General features: G+C 40.9%; 1 protein-coding gene across 1 annotated transcript in view; it reads left to right on the top strand.

Moving 5' to 3' along the window:
• Window positions 1-22399, top strand: part of LOC122810599 (H-2 class II histocompatibility antigen, E-S beta chain-like) — an 88619-nt gene that overhangs the window by 26631 nt on the left and 39589 nt on the right. Inside the window, exon 3 of the mRNA XM_044082175.1 lies at window positions 12086-12355. Within this exon, the coding sequence (XP_043938110.1) occupies window positions 12086-12355 (270 nt within the window). The remainder of the gene's footprint in view (window positions 1-12085; window positions 12356-22399) is intronic.

The raw sequence follows: 22399 nt of genomic DNA, 5'->3' as shown, positions 1-22399 counted from the left end.
TATTTAGTGAAAAAAAAAAGATTCAGAAAAAGCATCCATCACTAACGGTAAGGCATCCTACAAATGAAGTTACTTTAAGATTGTGAGTATAAATGCAAATGTGCAATGTGTGTATAGAGGTTTTTCAATGTATATGAGTGAGGCCATGTTCAATAAACTTAGAATGACCCTGGGTTACTTATTTATTTATTTACTTATTTGTTTATGCTGATGAAGTAGGAAACAACAGTCAAAACCGAGCAATGACGTTAATGGACCACCAAGGATCAGTTGCTGTGGACTTCTCAGACTTTATACAACCACATTAACTGCTCAGGGAGGGGGAAGATATGCAAACTTGTGAACTTCACAGGAAATGCAAACAAGCAGCACAGAGTATACATTTCACTTTACGGTACTGTCACACTGACAGAAATAAAACAAACTGAAGTTTCTATTAACAGTCCTGCCATGAGTACTGGTTCCATTATTAATCAGAATTGTATACTTTGTACTTATTTTATTAATACTCCCGGTTCGACTATAGGAAGGCATTTCACTTATTACCAAACAAACGTTACTGAACAAATTAGACAGCCTTAGCATGGATAAAATATTTGCTGCAGAACATGACACAGAGGGCAACAGTGAAACAGTTCTATTAGGAAGCGTCCAGGTTTTCTGGCTGTACCATGAGACGGATTCCTAGATTTCTCTTCCACTTCCAGGCCGGCTCCCACAGCCCATGCTCTAGCCCTGAACTGTTCTACTGTCACTCCACTGTACTCTGCTTTTCGACCTTCAGCTGTTTTTAAATAACTTGGAAATGAAAACCAAGAAAATGAGTGTAAAGTCGTGGCATCATCATACAAAAATACACTGCTGGATATTAATATTGCAGTATAACTGGATTAAAGTAAGCAACCGATAAGAGAAGTTATCTGCTTTTTGTTATCCTCCAACACACTGCAGTGACTTTAAAGTCGTATTATGTTGTTAAATTGTTAGTTGTATAAAGTGAAGTGAGACCTTGGAGTGTTTTTTCCATCATCTCAGAGCTTGGCTGAGGAGTTGTATAAGCATAGGTGCCGGAACCATAGGGTGAGGGGGAGGGAGTGCCCCCCACACTTTTACAGCTGCAAGACCTGTGAGGACATGGAGGATGCATGCGTGCATTGAATTTAAACCTACCTCCAACATAAGAAAACTCTTAACTAAACTTAAACCGACAAAATTAGCAGTAGACAACCTCCCAAGTGAATTCCTACAAATTGCAGCTGACGCCCTAGCCTACCCAGTATCCATCTTGATTAACCAATCTCTGTCAGAATGCTACGTCCCTACACTATGGAAAATATCACACATCATTCCCCTTCACAAAGGCAGCCCCTCCACAGAACTAACCAACTACCACCCGATATCAATTCTATCTCCACTCTCCAAAATACTAGAGAGATGCATTCACTCTCAAATCTCAGACTACCTCCTTACTAACAACCTCCTTTCTAATACTCAACATGGTTTCCGACCAAACCATAGCACCACCACTGCCTTACTCTCTTTTACTAACACTATCCTTCACCATAAAAACAATGTCCATCTCTCCTCTGCTACTTTCCTAGACCTATCTAAAGCATTTGACATGGTTCCACACAAACAACTCCTCTCTGTACTCAATAACCTATCCTTTTCTCAATCAGTCACCAACTGGTTTCAAAGTTACCTGTCTGACCGCCAGCAATCTGTTGTATAGCAAAATGACATATCTCCCCAACTACCTGTCTCTATTGGTGTTCCCCAAGGATCCATCCTTGGACCCCTACTCTTCTCTATTTTCACAAATAATCTAGCCTCTGCCACCAAACATGACACACTCATACAATATGCAGATGACTCAACCATCATCTGCTCAGCCCAGTCCCTACCCGAACTGCAAAAGGTCACACAGGATGCCTTTTCCTCTGTTGAAACTTGGCTATCTGATACCCAGTTAATATTCAACCCAAACAAAACTAAACTCCTCATCTTCAAACCCACCAAACATACTCAAAACAACTCTGAGTTTAACATCACAGCAAAAGACAACACCACTATCCACCCAACAGATCACACCAAATTGCTATGAGTTGAAATAGACAACAATCTCAAATTTGACATCGAGACCTGCTACAACAAAATTGCCAAATTCGCCACCGGGGAATCCTACCACAGTCACTACTGTCTTTCACTTCTTGAACTAGGCTGGCTAGAACTCCCTCACCTCCTTCAATGGTATCAACTCGCACTCGCCCACAAACTGGTTAACCATCCTCTAAAGGTCCCATCCCTCCAGTATCTACTCCAACACTATCTCACCACCAGACCACTACGATCCAGCAACAAAAATCAATTACAGGTTACTAGAGCCAATAACCCTGCTGGAGAAGCACTATTCTCCAGCGCTATAGCCAAATTATGGAACACCCTCCCCCCACAATAATCTCTCTACCATTATGCACCCACTTCAAAGCTTTACTTAAAGAGCACCTAAAAACATGCTGGCTATGCCCTTGTAACTCTCCCCTCTAACTTCTCCCACTCCATCTACCCTCTACCTCTCTTCCACCCCACAAACTACCTTTGATTACAGCAAGCTCTGATACTTCCATGCCTATCTACTTATTATGTGGCAGTAACTTCTTATTGTAACAATTGTTAATTTCTGCTATGACTTTGTGGATAGAACAGATGCTAGTTATCTACTGAATGTACTATGTTCTTCATCTGTAACTATGTTTGTAATATTTTAGTTGCTAGAATTCTTCATCTGTAACTATGTCTGTAATATTTTAATTTGTGGAGCTTTTCTCCCTGGGCCTCCGCTGAAAATGGACCTGTGTCCAGTCGGACATTCCCGGTCAACAAATGTAAATAAATAAATAAATAATAAAAAGTGCGCGGTTCCTGCCTGATCACATCATTGCTGCCAGAGTCAACAACCACCGTAAGGGTGTTTTTTTCTAGTTATCCAAAGGGAAACGTGGAAAAACTCAAGGTACTAGTGTGCCTAATGTATATATGAAGTATGCTTTCTGTTTTAGCTGAGTAGCAGTATGTGGGCATCTTTCCTTGACTGTTAACTGATTTTGACAAGTTTTCTTGCTTTAAGAGGTTTACGGTATGCTCGTGCTTTTAGGGATTTTGTGCAGGTTTTTTTTCTGCGTTATGCTGCCAAACTATAGCCGATGTTACATTTTGATTCCTGTTGTCGTTCTCACACCATGTGCTCCAGTCAGCATCTAGTAAGCACTTCTGTTTACCTTTTCTCCAACTGGAAACATGGAGCAGCACATGCTGCGAGTCGTAATGGTGGAAGCCTGCTTTCTGCCATGGCAAATCAAATGTATAACAGCTTCCATTACTGCTGAGAGGTGTGCTGCCAAGATTTATTGCAATACTCATACTACTGGCCTTTGAAAAGGGGGAGAAACTTGCTAGCTATTGATTGTTGAATATTTAGTATTTATTCTGTAAGATTGCATTCGCAGCTGGAAGCATACATCGCAACTGTACAGTTTTTTGCAGAATGCCCAGGTTTTTTTCTCATAATATTGGTCCATTTTTCGTAAGACTGTGTTTTTCTGGCAAATCAGTGTAAAATCATTGAAGACTGAAGTTAGAAAATGAGACATTAGAGTTTCACTCTTCATACCCTGTCAACTTTCTAAGTTTGTAAGATTATTCCTGAAAAACTGTCCCTATTTTTGGGCCTTTGTCCCACCTTTGTTTATGGATTTTTCCTGATTTCTTGCTCTAAGAGGTTGAGAAGTATGGCTAGAGATGAAGCTAAAGTAAGGGTTCCATGGGGCTCTGTGCCATTTCATTGCTCCCAAATCCCCCTCCCCTTAAACAGACAAAGACTTCTCTCCATGCTGTTTGGTAGGAGGGCGATGTGTTAAGTGCCTCCACTGGTCTCTGGGTCTTGAATGGTTCTGTGGGAGTATCTATCATCCTGTGGTAGGGACTTGTATGGAAGCATGACCAATTGTGGTGTGGTAATTACTGTGAAACACTATTTGTTTGCACATCAGCATATAAGACTGTACTATTAGTTGGAGCTGTTGTGATGTATCGTGTCCCTGGTATTGCACTGCAGAGGTTTCAGTTTTTGGTATTCTCACTGGATGGGGGGGCGGGGGGGGGGGTGATGGAGTGTTTTTTTTTCAGACTTGGCTTATTATTATTATTGCCTAAAGGAAATATTATGTGAAAGTACAGTAAGGAGCAAGACAAGCAGTCACATGAAGGTAATTCAGAAATCAAGCTGATCCTAATTAAAAAAAAATAAATACAACTTATTAAAACCATAAGCACTACGTATATGTTGTAGTGAGTATGAGTTTAGTCTTGTAGGTAAATAAATGTATGTGTGTGTGTGTGTGTGTAGTTTATATAATGAAACTATGTTAATTATACCTGGTTGTTAGGATTACCTAGATTCAAACCCTGTACCCTAGGTACAACACCCTGCATTCTCTACCCACACCACAACTTGTGATTCAGGGAGTTGAGTCTATAGCTCTCAACTGTCTAGATTTTCATGGAATATTTGGCTCATACTTTGGTCTGTTCCTCTTAAAATTTGTGGTTTTGTGGTAAATCAGTGAGAACAGAATTCACTAAATAATGATAGCCCTTTAAGTTTCAGTCTTCTTATCTTTTCTGGAAACACATAGTAACACAAAACACTCTTTCAGCAACTTTCTAAGATTATACAAGCAGTATTTAAAATGTCTCCCTGGTTTTGGGCCTCCCCCCAATAAATATTGGCTTTTTACAGATTTCTTCTGCTGTAAAATTGAGACATTTTGTTGTGTCAAGTGGATGGTGCAGTGGTAGTGTTGCTGCATCACAGTAAGAGGTTCTACAGTTTGATTCTTGGGTGGGGTGCCTTCTGTGTGGAGTCTGTATGTCCTTCCTGTGTTTGTTTGGGTTTCCTCCCATGTTAGAAAGATACGCATCTGGAGCATTTCTTTCTGGGCCTCTGCTAAAAATTGACTTTGCTCCAAGTCAGACTTTCCTGGTAAGCAAATGTTAAATAAAACATTTTACAAGGAGCTGAGAGCTTCAGGGGAAGGGAAGTTTAGTGCTGCTTATTCCAAGTCTGTTTGTATTGTTAGTAGCACAACAGATAGTAGCCTTACTTTTGATGCAGAAGGTTATGGGTTCTACTCCCAGTGTATGTAGATGGATAGCTGATACTGTACTGTATTGTACTTTAAAGGGAGTGGATGCTGCAGTCCTGTGAATGCCTTCCTTTGGAGGAGTTACCTAGTAACTATGAACCTGTCATCAGTTTGCCATCCATTCCCTATTGCAATATTACTAGCTTATAATTTTTTTATGTAACATAGGCAATTTATTCTTCAAGGGCAACAACTACTTTATTTGTAGATGAAACAATGAAATATAAAGTTGTTTCCTAGCAGCAACCTCTTCATTAGTTAGAGATCCCTTTAATGTGGAATTATTTAGATGACTTACTTCTGAGATTTTGTATATTTACTGATATTGGTGGACTGTAATGACAGAAGTTTGAGTAGGCTTCTATGGTTGAAATTTTCTGAAATGGGTAGTTTTGTCATTTTTGGCTCATGCATTTTGTTTCATTGCTTACTAGAAGACTGTTCAAAACTACAAATTTAAAACACATTCTAACAGATGGTGCTGTATTATACAAGGACTATAATTTAATACACTCAGGAAGGTGAATCAAAGAATGCCCTAAAAATGTATTTGAAAACAACCCAGAGGAAAGTGTGAATGGCTCAAAATCATGGGCAAATTTTAAGCTTTACTCTTGCTACCAAAACAATGGATGAAGGTAAAACAGTTCACACCACATTAACTTGACCTGGCCAAGCCTTTTGACACAATGCCCTAATCAGGCGTAATACAAAATATGAATAATGTAGGAGCAAACACTTGCCAACTTGCTCACAGGATGCAGGAGATCAAAACAGGGAAGAGACCAGTCACCAATGGAGTCCCCCAGGGTTCGATGCTGAGACTTTCTGTTTGGCATATACATCTCAAAAATAAAAGGAAATACCAAAGGGCTTCAGCCACCTAAGTTTGAGATGACTGCAAGCTAGGAGCAGTTATTGAATCCCCAAATGACTTAACCATCATGCAGGAAGGTTTGTCCCTAATAATAACTGGTGTCAAAATCATGGCAATGCCCTCTGAGAACTGACCCAGTTGTTTGTCATTTGGGAACTTGTGTGTACAGCCACCTAACTTTTGACCAACATATGTCCAGAGTTATAAGAAAGCTTTTCTATATTGCACAGCTTATAAGCAACTTTATTGTGAATAGATCTAGAGATGTTGTTGGCCCCCTTTACAAAGCTCTCATTAGGTCAATCATTTTGTATAATGCCCACGTTGGCATGTGTCTATCCAGCCCCATGCAACAGTTTGAATACCTTCAGGAATACCTTACTAAAAGGATACAAGTCCTAAACAATAGGTCTTGCATGGACCACCTCAAAGATGTATTACTATATTCTATCCTACAGAGTGTGTAGAGGTGACATGTCTGGCATACAAGGCATCCTCTGACCTAATATAGATGGAGCTACTGAACATCAGCAAGTCAAATGGCATTAGAAATACTCAGTCCAGTTATCTAAACTGAATGTTGTGGAGAGATAGATATATATATATCCCAGAGGCTACCACTGTTCCAGAACAGACTATCCATAAAAATAAAACAAAGCTCATCCATCCATATTCAAATGAAACTTGGATCTAAGGATGGGTTATAGAAAATCTGCTGCAGGATTGCCACTCAGGCCACTAATGGATAGAAGCAGTTTCTAAATGCTGCATCTCTTACATGGGTCCCTTCAAATTATCTATGGTATGATCACAGTTATTCTCACTAGGGCTAATATACAATTATTAGCCATGAGATAGGTAAGACCAATCAGAAAATGTTAATTCAAGCACCAAAAAGAAAAAAAGCTTAAAATGTCCCCCAAGTGAACCAATGTTGTAGTAGTAAATAGTTATAAAAAAATTGCCCTTTTTAGATCACTAAGTGCCCCTCTCACCCCCCCCCCCCCGTCTCTAACAGCTTCCGGCACCTATGTGTACAAGGAGACCGATATCAGTTGTAGCTCCAGTGTTCTCAGCTATAGTTCTACTGCAGCTCTTGCAGTGCAAACAAAACATTAGACTAGCTTTGTTCTTCCTTAAAACTCAGCCGAAACATGCCCAGTGCTAAAGTGCAGTCCATTCACAAGTAATGATGGTGGCAGGTGGGATGGTGCAGGAATAAAGGCTAGCATTAGTCCTTTTCACTTTAGTAAGTGACACTATGTAAGGTCTAGAAGAAAAAGTAAATCTTTATACTGTTAGCAAAATATACCACTGGATCAATTTGCAACAAGAGACAGAAGGGATAAAAAGGGATTTGGCAAGACAGGAGGCATGATTGTATAAATCCAGTGCAAGGAAATACAAATAATGTAGCTGGGGGAGCAAACAGGAAAAAGAACAAAACAGTTACACCAGAAGCAGGTGTGGTAGCAAAACTATAAAAGAGGTCTGAAGGTGGGCATATCCAAAGACTTAAAAGTAAGGAGACATACAGCATGAAGAAGCAGCAAGGGAGGGTTGATTTACCTAGTTGTATTGGAAACATGCCTCTCAGCATCTTTGCTCAAGAATTATAGACAAAGCCAAAAAGAATGAGGGACAGAGGTGGGAAATCAGGAACCATTTTTAAATGCTACTCTAATTTATTTCCAGAAAACTGCGGTGGTGGTGCTGCTGTAGCATTGTCGCCTCACAGTAAGATGTTGTCCTGTTCGATTCTCATCTAAAGCATCTTCTGTGTGGAGACATGCTTGAATGGGTGTACCTTCGTTGAAGGTTGTGCGTCAGGACTGGCAACTCGGCACGTAAAAATCTACTGCCAATCATTAGCGGACCGGAGTTCAGCTGTGGTGACCCCTAACCTGGAAAAGCTGAAAGACACAACAACAACTCTAATTTATTTCCAACCTACATAGGAGTTACTAGGTTTGCAGTCTGGGGAACCATTGAGGAGCCTAGCTCAATTTCCTAGTTGCTTTTAAGCAGTGTCTGGTAAAGTGATTTGCCCAATATCACACAGAAGGCTGAGGGAATCACACCCTGTACCACAGGAGATATAGCTCAGTTTTAAGCCTCTTAGCCAGCTGCCAGACTTAACCTTCCACCAGACTGCCAACTTCCAGACCAGAATTAATAGAACAGGTTCTGTTCAACATGTATATTCTTTATAATAAGCATTATGTACATTGTGGTATCATGCGTGAAGCTCAGTAATGTTTATGTGACTCATATTTTTATTTTATTTTTTATTTTTTTTTATTTTATTTTGCTAACTGGGATAGAAGATTAATCCATTTAGACCATTTTCAGGTTCAGTCTGGGAAATACAATACACTAAAGATAGCAAAGCTGATTATTTTCACATGAATGCATTCATAGAGATGAATAGAGAAGGATGTTTTATAAGCAAACTATCAGTACTACAACTATCAAAACAATCATTGTTTAAAGTGTAACACTAGATACATAACTGGTTCAAAATGCAGCATACACTGTAAATATTAAAGTCACATTATATTATTACATTGCACTACTATATTACTACATTTACACTGTAAAAGTAGCCGACTCCAAATCCAGCTCCAGACAAGTGACAAGTGGAGTACCTCAGGGTTCAGTGCTGGGACCGCTCTTGTTTGGCATCTACTTCTCTGAAGTACAGGCCAACACTAAGGGACTCTGGATAACAAAGTTTGCAGATGACTGCAAACTGGAAGCCATTATTGAATCCCCAAATGATGTGGATACTCTACAAAAGGGCCTTACAGAAACAGATGCTTGGTGCCAGAGCCATGGGCTCAAGCTCAATGCCAAGAAATGTATAGTTATCCCCTTTGGGAAAAAACATGTATCCGTGAATTGCCATATAGGTGGCAGTACACTAAACACCAAAAGTTTGATAAGAGACTTAGGGACACAGGTGGACTGTGGTCTCACCTTCGATAACCACATCGCCACAACAGTCAGGAAATCCTTCTATGTGGCACACCTCATCACTAAGGGCTTTTCATCCAGAAAAAAGGAGGTCATTGTCCCACTGTACTCATTCCTCATTAGACTCATTATAGAATACAATGCCCCATTTGGTATGTACCTCTCAAGACATCTGCAACAACTGGAAAGGCCACAGACATACCTCACTAAAAGAATCACAGGCCTAAAGCGGATGCCCTACGCTGACCGCCTTAAAAAACTCCAGCTATACTCTGTCGCATATCGTCTACTCAGAAACGATCTTTGCTTAACATACAATGCCATGTCAAACCCAGAGCTGTTGGACATGCTACACTTAAAGAAATCCCAATCCTTCAGAGCCACACGCTCCAGGGATCTAAACCTTGTCATCACAATAAACAAAACATGCTGGAGGGATAGGTTCCTGACCCAGAGACTCCCCAGACTCTGGAATAGATTGCCCATACATGTCAAGCAGAGTGCCTCTTTGTTCCTCTTCAAAAGGAACCTTGATGATTGGATGGGAGAAAGGAAATTCACCCCGGGGATCAAGTCAGTCGCCCTGCTAGACAGGGGTCCAGGGAAGTAAGTAGTTTGGGAAGAAATAGCCAGGGAATTGTTATGGCTAGGCTTGTATAGGCCCTAGGGCTGATAGCCTAGTACCAACCTATGAACCTATTATATACAATTAGGTGTTTGGAGAAAATAGAAGGGAAGCAAACGTTAAGGCAGAGTGAAAGGAAAGTGGGAAAAATGAAAAAGGAGGAGGTAAGGGGGTAGTCATTAAATATATGAGACTTTTCACCCCAATTGGCTACATTGAAAGTATTATATAATGGTGGCACATTTTTTTTATTACCTGCTGAATGTCTGTACTAGAACTCTGTCTGGTAACAGTGTGCCTTCTAGTAGTGGAAGCTTGTACTGAAAATTAAAGCCACACGAGGCTACCATGCAGGAGGTAGCTCACAGCAATTAAGATGTTGATGTCAAAAATAACAGAATGCATTTAAGATCAACTGTCTGCACAATCTGAAGTGGTGAGAGGCTGAATTGTATGAATCGGGTCCCCTGCAGATAATGATAACATAAAATAATATACTAAGATGACAATGCTTGACTTACCATTTACTTGGCATGTGAAGTCTCAGCGAAACCATTCTTGCAGATGGTAGGTGAGCTATAGTTCTTGCTGTATTAGTTTTTTTTGTTTGTTTTGAAAAGGCATCTGTCTGAAGGATAGTGTTACAATTTGGAAAAGCCAAGCTTGTTGCCAAAGTCTGATGAAAAATCTAACCACTTTTCTCTCCATTTGTTTTTTTTTTTGGACCTGTAGCAAGTCCTGTCACTCTAGTGAAAGTAATGGGATTAGGGGTTTTTGACTTGCACTGCCTTAGCATACAAAGTGAATGTTTCCTTCTGGCATTTGTATGGGGGAGAAGGCTTCAGTTTTCTCCTTACAAATCAAAGGTTAGAGGACTGAAAAACAGTGGTACATTTGAAAATGCGTATGGCTTCAGATACATCAAGCATTCTTTCACTCTTAGAGTCAGAATTGTTTGCCCGATTACCCTCAGTGGTATTAAAATCGAGGTCATCTTCACACACAGTCATGTTTTGCAGATCCTAATTAGATGGTTCTTCTAAGCTGTGGCTTAAAATGAATGGACTTCACAGGGCTTGGCTTGTCTGATGGCCTAAAACAAGTGTTCACTACTTTCACCTCTGCTTACTTACCTTGTTATTACTTTGTTGATATCCACCCTTTTCAAATACAGTAGTTTAAGCTCTGCAAGCAAGCAAGAACTTACATTATCTGATGTGTCATTGTTTTGACTGTATGCATCATATCTTGTGAATCAATCTTCCTAAATCGTAACAGATACAAATGTGATAATAAACAAAATAATGTGGAAAGTAAGTGGCATTTAAGATAAGAGGCTGTTATTTTATCACCAGACACTGATTTTCCATTTTCCTGAAAAAATACATGTAAATCTTGAATTTGGACTGCCTGAGTTTTGTAAAAACATAACCATAGTTAGGGCAGGGTGAAGGGGAATTGGAAAACTATCACAGGTACCGTACAAGCTCTTAGGAGAAGCAGCCAAGCAATCATCAATGCTGAAGTAGAAACACAGTATTTGATTCAGTATTGCAAATCTGCACTGATGTGATGCTGGTATTTATTCATTTAAGCCATTGAAAGACTCACAGCTTTGTTGGCATTAACATTGATCGAATGAGGACACATCTGAAGAGCTGGAAGAGAATTTTATTTTATTTTAATTTTTTATTTTTGCTCTTCAACTTTGCAGAGGAAGTTTTTTTTTTTGTCAGTTTAGTATTTTCTTTGAATGTGTTATTTTAAGCCAGCGCACCTATTCACAATAACTTGTATTTCTTCTTCTATTTACTACTTATAATATTGTCACTCTGCTTACTGAGTGTTCTGTACTTAAAATCTGTTTTAATTTTGCTTACATCATGGTAATGACTGGAAACTACTCTGAAAATTCACTTTTAAAATTGCCAAATATCATGTCATGAAGGAAGGCTTTCATTCTTTTTTTTTCTATGGACTAGAAATCAGTGTTCCTGTTCATCACACATATAGCAACTTTCTGTAATAGTATGACACATTCATTAGAAATTAGTCACATAAGCTGGTTTAACATTATCTACTAAAAGTATACCTGATTGATATCTAAAATTCTATGTTACTTTAGAATAGATTATTGATAAAAATGATTATTAAAGACAATGATGAGCAAATTTCAGTTTGGTGCTCGCCTATATTTTAACTTTGTGATGTTTGAAGACAATGTTACAACTATCCAAGTTCTTAGCCAGTTCACATTTGGTCAAGAAATGGAGAATTAAACAACTCTAATCCAGTTTTTATGTGACTCAATGCTGTTTTCTAGGTTTCTTGTACTACTGCGTTATTTTGAAAGATTCTGAGTTAACAATGACCTTTGCTGATTCTGCTCTGTTTTCATTAAAGGGGTGTTCCTGCTCCAGAAAATTTCAGAATGCCTGTTCCTGAATGGCAACCAGGATATTGTGCTCCTTATTAGGACTATCTACAACAAGGAAGAACAGGTTTATTATGACAGTCGTGTTGGCAATTTCATTGGTGTTACAGTGGTAGGAAAGTTCCTGGCAAAACACTGGAATGATGACACAGCTTACCTGGAACATGTCAAGGGAATGCTTGAAACATTCTGCAAGTCCAACTATAACTTAGTTAAGAAGCCACTTATGGAGAGAAAAGGTGAGATACTCCTGCAACAGACCTGAACAGAGACTTCAGTTGCTGACTTTTGATTCTGATATACGTGTAGCAAGAGCGAAGATTTTCTTAATCCAGTATCATATTCACCTAGTGCTGCTGCTCAGTAAATTACGCATTCTTCGCCTTCTTCTCCTTCTTCTTTATTATGTCCCTCTGGTTATTCATCACTGGCCAGTGGTACTGACGCCATCTGAGATGATGAATGTATCCATTAACTTATGCGCATCCCTCTTCACCCCTGAATCTGACAGTAATTTTCATAGCACTCACTAGTCAAGGCTGATCAGTTCTGCATTATACCTAATTTACATAGACCTCTCTCTGGCACCATAGAAGCTGCAATGTGAATGAGCTGCTTCACTGGTCAACTGGTTCACCTTGATGAATTCCCTCTTTCTCCTTATAATAACCTGAATAAATGCACCATGATATTTATGAGAAGTGATGGTTTTCAGCTCACCACTGGAACTGCTGAAGTCCAGAAGATTCTGCTTGTTCAGCTTTACCAGTTTCTTAAATTTGCTTTGTGTCATTGACACACTCCCATCTATACTCGTATTAAAGTAACTTTTATGAGACAAGAAAAAAAATAAGCCTAAACCATCTATTAATAAATGAAGAAATGTACTAATTTCTCATCTAGTTATATATACTTCTAAAAAGGTGAGTGACAAGGCAAAGAATAGCTAGTAGTAAACATAGTAAAAAGCAGCCTGATAGGACCAAACGGATAGCATTTAGAATAAAAAAGGGATTTTTATACAAGGGTCTCAACTGCTCTTATAGTTGAAGCAGTGACTATGATAAAATATTGAGACCAATAACTATTGTGCACTAAACATGTAAAACACTCAGTTGTCAAAAATGAAAAATTGGTCTGTTTTATAAGCTTAAAAGTTACCTTGCGCTTGAAAGCAGATGAACTTTGGTTAGGACAAATGGATGCAGGGTATTTCTCTCAATTCCAAATGCAGGCAGACCCTTGTTAGATACCATTTGCCACAAAGTGGGCAGATGAGTACCAAACTTTGCACAGTTGATGCACTGTTATAGTGCACCAAGTATTCTGAGATGGCTTTGGCTTATACAGAGATTACAGTGCAAACACTGTATTTTCACACAGACTTGAGTGTATTAAATCTGACGGGTATCTAGAAGACCACCTCTAGGCAGTTCATATACTTCAATCAGATTCCTTTAGGGGCCTGAATATTGAACAGCACTCTGTGGATATAATTCAGAGGAACACACTGCACTGCATTGGGTCAATGTGTAGAAAAATGAAGGCACACACTGACTTCTGATTCAGAGAAATTCAGCAGTGTGGCTGGGGAAGTGATATGTTACTGCACAGTAAGCAGGTATCTGGCACAGAGTACAAATGAAAATGAGCTAAGCAGCAGGAATAACAGCACTAATGCAATATTGCAACACAATTACCTACACTGAACTGTCAACTGGAGCTGAATTGTAACCCAGTTTCACAGACGCACAAGCAGGAGAAAGTGTTAGATTATTAGCATTCTAGACACGATCAACACAGACAACACAAGCAGGTGCGCACACACACACACACACACACACACACACACACACACACACACACACACACACACACACACACACACACTGTATATAAAGTATGCTATATCACTTTATAAATGCTGTTGAAGCACAGCAACTACAGGTGCACCAACATGCAAGGGTGGGCTTTGCTGACATCTGCAGGTTATAAAAGGTCCTGCAGGGTTTAGGTACTCTATAACTTGGTGAGTAGAATGAATATAAGGAAAGGCAGATCAACTGGGTATCCTGAAGCAATGTTACAACTGCCTCATGTACACAGACAACCCTCTCCTCCTACCACAAAACATTAACATATGCGAGAGATGCAATTATATAGCTAAATTGGAGGCTAAGCTCTCTCCACCCAAGACTGGAACAAGCAGTCATGAGGAGAAGGTTAACACTTGCACCACACCTCCAGCCTCACATAGACATACTAAATCAGAACTGGCAAAAATTACACATAAATACATAAAATCATACCCGGAGGCTCTAAATAAAAACCTGCAAAAGCATCACAGACCTCCAAAGCAGACACCCAAAAAACCTGCACCTCCCGTCACAAACCAGACAACACATGAAACACAAAAATCAGTGTGCCGCACAATCACAGCCCTTAAGGCAAAATAACATACCTAACACACTAGTAATAGGCAACTCTATAGTCAGGCACACTGATGTCCCACTCACTAGGCTGGACAAGGAGAAGGTTACTGTTAGCTGCCTGTCGGGAGCCAGAATCCGACACATAACACAAGCACTCAGGTCACTCCAGAACAAGTACAAATATGACTCTGTCATTGTTCATGTTGGTGTGAATGACCTGAGATGTACCTCCCTGGACTACAGGAAAAGAGACATGGAAGAACTCTCTGATCATGTAGCCCAGGCAGGTATGACCCTGACCCTGAGTAGCATCCTGCCCTCACCAAGAATGATACCGCAGTATAAAGAAAAAATGATCAATTTCAACAATTGGCTAAGTTTCTGGTGTCATTCAAAAGGGATCCAGTGTCTGTCAGCCTGGGACAACATGCTCAACAGGCCTCGTTGCTTTGCAAGAGATGGCTTGCACCTGTCACCCCTAGGCTTTCGAATACTGGCCAAGGCTCTTGCTGCCCCCATAGTGCCTTTTTTAGGCAAGGCTCAAAAGTCAAACCCACCTCTGTAAACAGCACAAATAAAAAAATGAGGGCTATGCTACTCAATGCCAGGAGTTTAAATCTCAAAATGCATGCACTCGAAGCACTCCTCAGTATGGAGAATGTCGACATCTGTCCAGTAACTGAAACCTAGTTCAAGGCTCCACAGATCACCCCAGCACTACTGGGCTACAATTCATACCACACATTTCAGCCACAGAATATGGACTGAAACACAAAAGGAGGGGGTGTATACATATTCATCAAGGATACCTACACCTCCAGGTTAGTGGCGCAGCATGATACCTCCGAGATCATCCATGTGCAACTAACATCAGGCAAATCTGCAATTTAAATTGTGGCCTGCTACAGATCACCCTCCATGACCCAGGACCACCACTCCGCCTTTCTGGAGACACTGGAAAACATGAAGGTCCTACCGAACACCCTGATATTGGGCAATTTCAATTACCCTACAGTTAACTGGGAAAACTACTCAAGTACAAACTCCCAGGTCTAGCACTTCCTGGAATTTATCAACTCAAATGCCCTGGATCAGCTGGTAAACTCCTCTACCAGAGGTGAAAACATATTGGACATGGTCATCACCAACATGGGCAACAGGTGTTCCACATCAGAGGTCAGCCTGTCACTGGTTAGATCAAACCATAAACTAATCACTCTGGATGTCCACACCACACCACCACCTCCAACCAAGGAAACCACAGTGAAAAACTTTTCTATAGCAAACTTCACTTTACTTAAGACTGAGGTGGTAAGTTTCACTGCCCCCACACTAAAAGATAACAGTGTCCAAGATGCAGGAACCTTTACAAATGCACTCTACGAGCACCTACAAAGATGCATGGATCATGCCATCCCTAGCAAAACCAAGACTCACTCTCCTAAGAGAAGGAAACCAGTCTAGTGGACCCCTGCCATAAACAGGCTATACAATAGAAGGAGGAAACTAGTTCAGAAAAAAAGCAAATCCCAAGAAGGAAAGACAACCCTGATCAGCATCAGTAAGAAACTAAGGTCCTTCATAAAATCCTCCAAGGCTAACTTCGAAAGAAAAATAGCCAAGGATTCGAAAGATAACCACAAGCCTTCTTTAGCTATGTCAAGAATCTAAGTGGCAACTCGCAGATATGCTCAAAATAGCACAAAATATACTGAACCCACTGATATTGCCAACATCTTGGCAGATAGATTCAGTGCAAACTTCACCCCCCTCTCACCCTCAAAAGGGCCCACAACAATACCGGAAAAGTGTAGTGTCCCGGAAATCACAGACACACAGGTGAAAACAGCCCTTTCAAAAGCACAGCATCAATGGGGCCTGATGGTGTCCCAGGCTGCGTCTTACATGAACTACAGAACGAACTAACCCCCCACCTAAACACATTGTTCAACCTCAGCCTCTCCACAGGCTATGTGCCCATAGAATGGTGCACAACAACGGTTATTCCGCTCCACAAAGGAGAGGCCACAACTGACCCTGGTAACTATTGCCCCATAAGTCTGACTAGCCTGGTCTGCAAGGCTATATAGTGCATCATCATGGAACTCATTAACAAAGACATTGGGAACTTCCAAACACTTGACCCGATCCAGTTCGGCTTTGTTAAGGGCAGATCATGCCTACTAAACCTGGTTGATTTCTTCAAGACAGTCACCAAGGCCATAGATGAGGGGAAGGTAGTTCACACAGCCTACCTTGACCTCACCAAGGCTTTTGACACCATTCCCCACTCGGGAATTATAGAAAAACTCACCAGCCTGAACATAAACCCCTACGTCACGAGATGGGTTGCCAACTGGCTTACAGATAGAACTCACACGGTAAGAATAGTGGGCTCCAGGTCCGACTCTAAACCAGTCACAAGTGGTGTCCCACAAGGCTCGGTCCTGGGACTCCTACTGTTCGGCATATACTTCTCAGAAGTACAGGCAAACACAGGAGGACTATGGCTAACCAAGTTTGCCGATGACTGCAAACTGGGAGCCATAATTGACTCTCTGGCTGACACGGACATTCTCCAAAAGGGTCTTACTGAGACGGATACCTGGTGTCAAAGTCATGGTCTCAAGCTAAATGCCAAAAAATGCATAGTCATCCCATTTGGGAAAAACAAAACACCCATGAATTACCACATAGGTGGCAGCCCCCTTAATACAGAAGAGGTAATAAGAGATCTGGGGACCCAGGTAGATAGTAATCTCTCCTTTGACAATCATATTGCCAAAGTAGTTAGGAAATCCTTCTATGTAGCCCATCTAATTACTAAAGGGTTTGCATCTAGAAATAAAGAGGTTATAGTGCCCCTCTACTCGTCACTCATCAGACCCATCATAGAGTACAATGCCCTGTTTGGGATGTACCTCACAAGACACTTCCAGCAGCTGGAAAGACCACAAAAGTACCTCACCAACAGGATTACTGGTCTCAAACATATGTCCTATGCAGCCCGACTGGAAAAACTCCAGCTGTACTCAGTGGCATATCGCTTACTCAGAGGTGATCTCTGCCTGACTTACAAAGCCATGTCCAACTCAAAATTGATGGGCATGCTCCACCTAATGAAATCCAAGTCACTGCGAGCCACTCGCTCTAGTGAGCTAAACCTCACCACAACAATAAATGTAACATGCTGGAGGGATATATTCCTGTCACAGAGACTCCCCATGCTTTGGAACTACATTAGGCAGAGCCCCTCACTAACACTCTTCAAGAGAAACCTTGAAGACTGGATGGGTAACAGAAAATGCACCCCTCGGATCACTTCATTGGCTCTTCTTGACAGATGCTCAGTTAATTAATCAATGGGACGGCGAAAGCTGGCACACTCTGGCTAGGCTTATAAATGCCCTCGGGCAGATAGCCTAGTACCTACCTATGAACCTATGAACATTTGCATTCACAAATGCAATGAGCATGACATTGTTTAGAAAATGTCTCTGTTATCCTGTCTTGCATACTAGCTTATTCACATCTGTCAGCATTGTGAAATTTTTTTTATTTTTATTTATTTTATTTTACATTTGTTGACCGGGCTAGTCTAGCTGGATATATGTACATTTTCAGTAGAGGCCTGGGGAGATAAGCTCCAAACAGTTCAAATAAAGTTCACATCTACAGAAGTACATATTTAAAATGCAAATTAATTCACCGTAAAGAAAAAAAAAACTTTAAGTGGTCACACATTTATAAAGTATAAAAAATGCAAAATATTTGACTAGACAGTACAATTACTAATGAAGTTACAATTAAATGTTCAGAAAGAATAATAGCTAAAAAAGTACAGTATAAATGTAGATAAGAAAGGAAGATAAAAAGAAAGTAAAATGGAGTAGCAGTTGAGTAATACATCTAGTAGTAAAACATGTCACTTTTTTAAGAATACAGTAATAAGTAAGACTTTGATGGAGAGGTAGAATGAAATTATTGCAGAGATGAGAAGGTAAGGTTGAATCAAGTAACAAGAGTGTGTTGGTCAGTCAGTTTTAGTACAGGGGCACATCCAATGTGTTTTGAGGAAGAGCTTAAGTTTATTTTTAAACAGAGTGATAGAGGGAAGTGTGGAAAGTTTGGAGGGAAGTAGGTTCCAGGTTTTTCCAACAGTATTAGAGAAGAGAGAGTCACCAGCTCTATTGTTTGATTTATTGATATTTACAAGTTTTTGTGAAGATCTTAGGGACTTCAGGTTATAGTAGGGGTGAATAAGGTTAGATAGGATGGGTGACTTGGCAGGTTGATAAAGTATTTTATGGGCGATGGCTAGTTGATTAAATTTCAGCTGCTGCTGTCTCCATGTATGCTGTATGGTACAGTAGTACCTCAAGTGTGTGCATATAAGGTGCATAACATACCATGCACTACTGAAATGCATGGGCACAGAGGGCAGCACTGCTGCGTGCCATAAGCATGTTGTATAGCATAGTTATGCATGTATAATGTTCTGTTGCAAAGGTTTTATATTTATTTATTTATTTGTTTGTTTGTTTAATTTACACGTTGTTGACTGGGTTGGTCCCGCTAGGCTATCAGCCTCTTTTTATGGGAGACCTGAGGTAATATTCATACTCACTAGGTGGAATTTGGCCAGGGCACCAAGGAACTCCACCTGCTGTTTTGAGAAGAGGAAGCGAATCTCTTCCTGTAGCTGCTACGTGGTGCTGGAGAGCTGCTACTGCAGGTCTGGGAATTCCAAGATGGGGGAGAGTGCAGCAGAGCTGGAGGGAGGAGCAGGAGAAATCTTACTGAAGGAAGGAGAAGGAGATACAATACCTGTTACAGAGCTGGAAAATGTAGGACTGGAGACACAAGTGCTAATAGATTTGATGAACCAGGCAGAGCTGAAGGAAAGAGGAAAAAGCAAGATGGAGGGACATGGTGGAGGGAGTTTTGCAGGAGGAAGAAACTGAGAGATTGAAAATACAAACAACAGTTGGTGAAAGGAAAACAATGGAGGTATTCTCGACTGGTCGAATAGCCATATTTCAGTAATCAGATTATTACAGTTACAAAAAAAAAAAAAAAAAATTCATCTGCTTTTACTGTACTTGTGTTTCTACCTACTTTATTTTACTTTTGCATCATCTTAAAAGTACTCAGTTGTATTTATTACTGCTTGGTGTAACTCATTCTAAGCCTTTTGGTTTAAACACTTGGGCTTTGGACCAGTTGTTTTGCACTGAGAGGGTTTGTGGTCTGCACTGTAGTGGCAGAACAGGTAGCTTACATCCTTCTAGGTTGGGAACTGCTGATTGAGGGCTCAGTGTCTGTTATTCTAAAAGTGTATTAATTCTGGTTTAAGCACTTGGGCTTTCAGGCCAGTTATTTTACATTAAGAGGGTTCGTGGTCTGCACTCTTGTGGGAGGAGAGACTGGACTCTGCCCTTCTGAGCTGGGAATTTCTGGTTGAAGACTTATAGTGCATGCATATCTGAACTGCTTCTTACTGAAGTTGGTGCGCCTTGTTTGCTGTGGCATAGACTGGATTCGGGCCTGCTGGATCTAGCTTTGTTTATGTAACTTGAGCACTAATCCAGGCATTCTCTAAAGTATTCAATTGTACTTATTACTGCTTGGTAGCAACTTGATTAAAGTGTAGCTATCATTCTAAGTCTTTTGGATTAAGCACTTGGGCTTCAGACCAGTTGTTTTACATTAGGAAGGTTTGTGGCATGCACTGTGGTGGCAGGACAGGTAGCTTTCATCCTTCTAAGTTGGGAACTGCTGATTGAGAGCACAGTGTCTGTTATTCTTAAAGTGTATTAGTTCTGGTTTAAGCACTTGGGCTTCAGGCCAGTTATTTTACATTAAGAAGGTTCGTGGTCTGCACTCTTGTGGGAGAAGAGGCTGGACTCTGCCCTTCTGAGCTGGGAATTTCTGGTTAAAAGTTTATAGTGCCTGCATATTTGAACTGTATCTTACTAAAATTGGTACACCTTGTTTTCTGTAGCATAGACTAGATCCAGGCCTGCTGAATCTAGCTTTGTTTATATGCTTGTTGTTTGTTTGCTTGTTATTTCCCTGGAATGCTAATTCCACCTAATACGTGGCTTCTCAGTGCTTCTGTGGATCACTAGTGATATCTGCATTGCTTATTGTACTTATTTCCTTGTTTCACTTGAAAGAAAGTTACTGTTTGTCGTTTTGCATTTAAGTTACCTGTAACACATTGCACTTAAGTTACCTGGCACTTGCTCACTAAAGCAATTATATAAGTCAGCACTAAAAATTAAAAGCACTACACCCTCACTCCCCACTGGCCCTTGTTTTCAATTATAAAGGAATTCCAATATTATTCTAGCATGTCCAAAGGTCAGTTGTCAATCTCCTCTCCGGTCCAGCTGGTGAATCTGGGAATCTTGAGGCAATGTTACAACTGCCTCATGTACACAGACAACCCTCTCCTCCTCCCAGCAAATTCCAACACATGTGAGAGATGCAACCATATAGCCAAACTGGAGGCTAAGCTCTCTCAACTCAGTACTGGCATAACCAGTCAGGAGGAGAAGGAAACCACACTCACTACAATTCCAGTCTCACATAGACCTACCACAACAGCAAACCAAACACATAATCACACAAAAACATACTGGAGGCTCTAAATAAAGATCTGCCTAAGCAGCAGAGACCTCCAAAGCAGACACCCAAGCAGCCGCTACCCCAAAACAAAACACGTGCAACACATATCTCACAAAGCCAGTGTGCCAAACAGTCACAGCCCTTAAGACTAAACAACACACCTGATACACTTGTAATAGGTGACTCTATCATCAGGCACACTGACATCCCGCTCACCAGGCTGAACAAGGAGAGGGTCACGGTGAGCAGCCTGTTGGGCACTAGGATCCGCCACATAACACAAGCACTCAGGTCACTCCAAGGCAAGTACAAATATGACTCAGTCATTGTCCATGCTGGTGTGAATGACCTGAGAAGTACCTCCCTGGACTACATGAAAAGAGACATAGAGGAGCTCTCTGAGCATGTAGCCCAGGCCAGTATGACCCTGACCTTGAGTAGCATCTTACCCTCACCAAGAATGATGCCACAATATGAAGACAAGATGATCAATTTCAACAATTGGCTTAAGTACTGGTGTCATTCAAAGGGGATCCAATGCCTGTCAGCTTGGCATGATATGCTCGACAAGCCACGATGCTTTGCTAGGGACGGCTTGCACCTGTCACCCCTGGGCTTTTGGATATTGGCAAAGCCTCTTGCTACCTCCATAGTGCCTTTTTTAGGCAAGGCTCAAAAGACAAACCCACCTCCATAGGTATCACAAGGGATAAGAAACTAAGAGTAATGCTACTCAATGCCAGAAGTCTAAACCTCAGGATGCACACACTCAAAACTCTCCTTAGCATGGAGAACATCGATATCTGTGCAGTAACAGAAACCTGGTTCAGGGCTCTCGAGAGCACCCCAGCACTACCAGGTTATACCTCATACCATGCTTTTCGGCTCCAAAACTTGGACCGAACCACAAAAGGAGGGGGAGTATCGATATTCATCAAAGATACCCACACCTCCAGGTTGGTGGCAAAGCACGAAGCATCAGAGACTATCCATGTGCAACTAACAGTGGGTAAAACTGCCTTCCAGTTTATAGCCTGCTACAGACCACCCTCCCAAACCCAGGAACCCCACTCGGCCTTCCTGAGAACACTGGAAAATATGAAGGTCTCTCCAAACACCATTATATTGGGTGACTTCAACTACCCAAAGATAGACTGGGAGCATTACTCTAGCTCCAACACCCTAGCCCAAAGGTTCCTAGAATTTATAAACTCAAAT

This window comes from Protopterus annectens, chromosome 9.part0, assembly GCF_019279795.1.
Source record: "Protopterus annectens isolate FY-2018-M chromosome 9.part0, PAN1.0, whole genome shotgun sequence".
Taxonomy (NCBI): domain Eukaryota; kingdom Metazoa; phylum Chordata; order Ceratodontiformes; family Protopteridae; genus Protopterus; species Protopterus annectens.
Note: the sequence above shows the minus strand (reverse complement) of the source record. Positions and strands in the feature narration are given on the sequence as shown.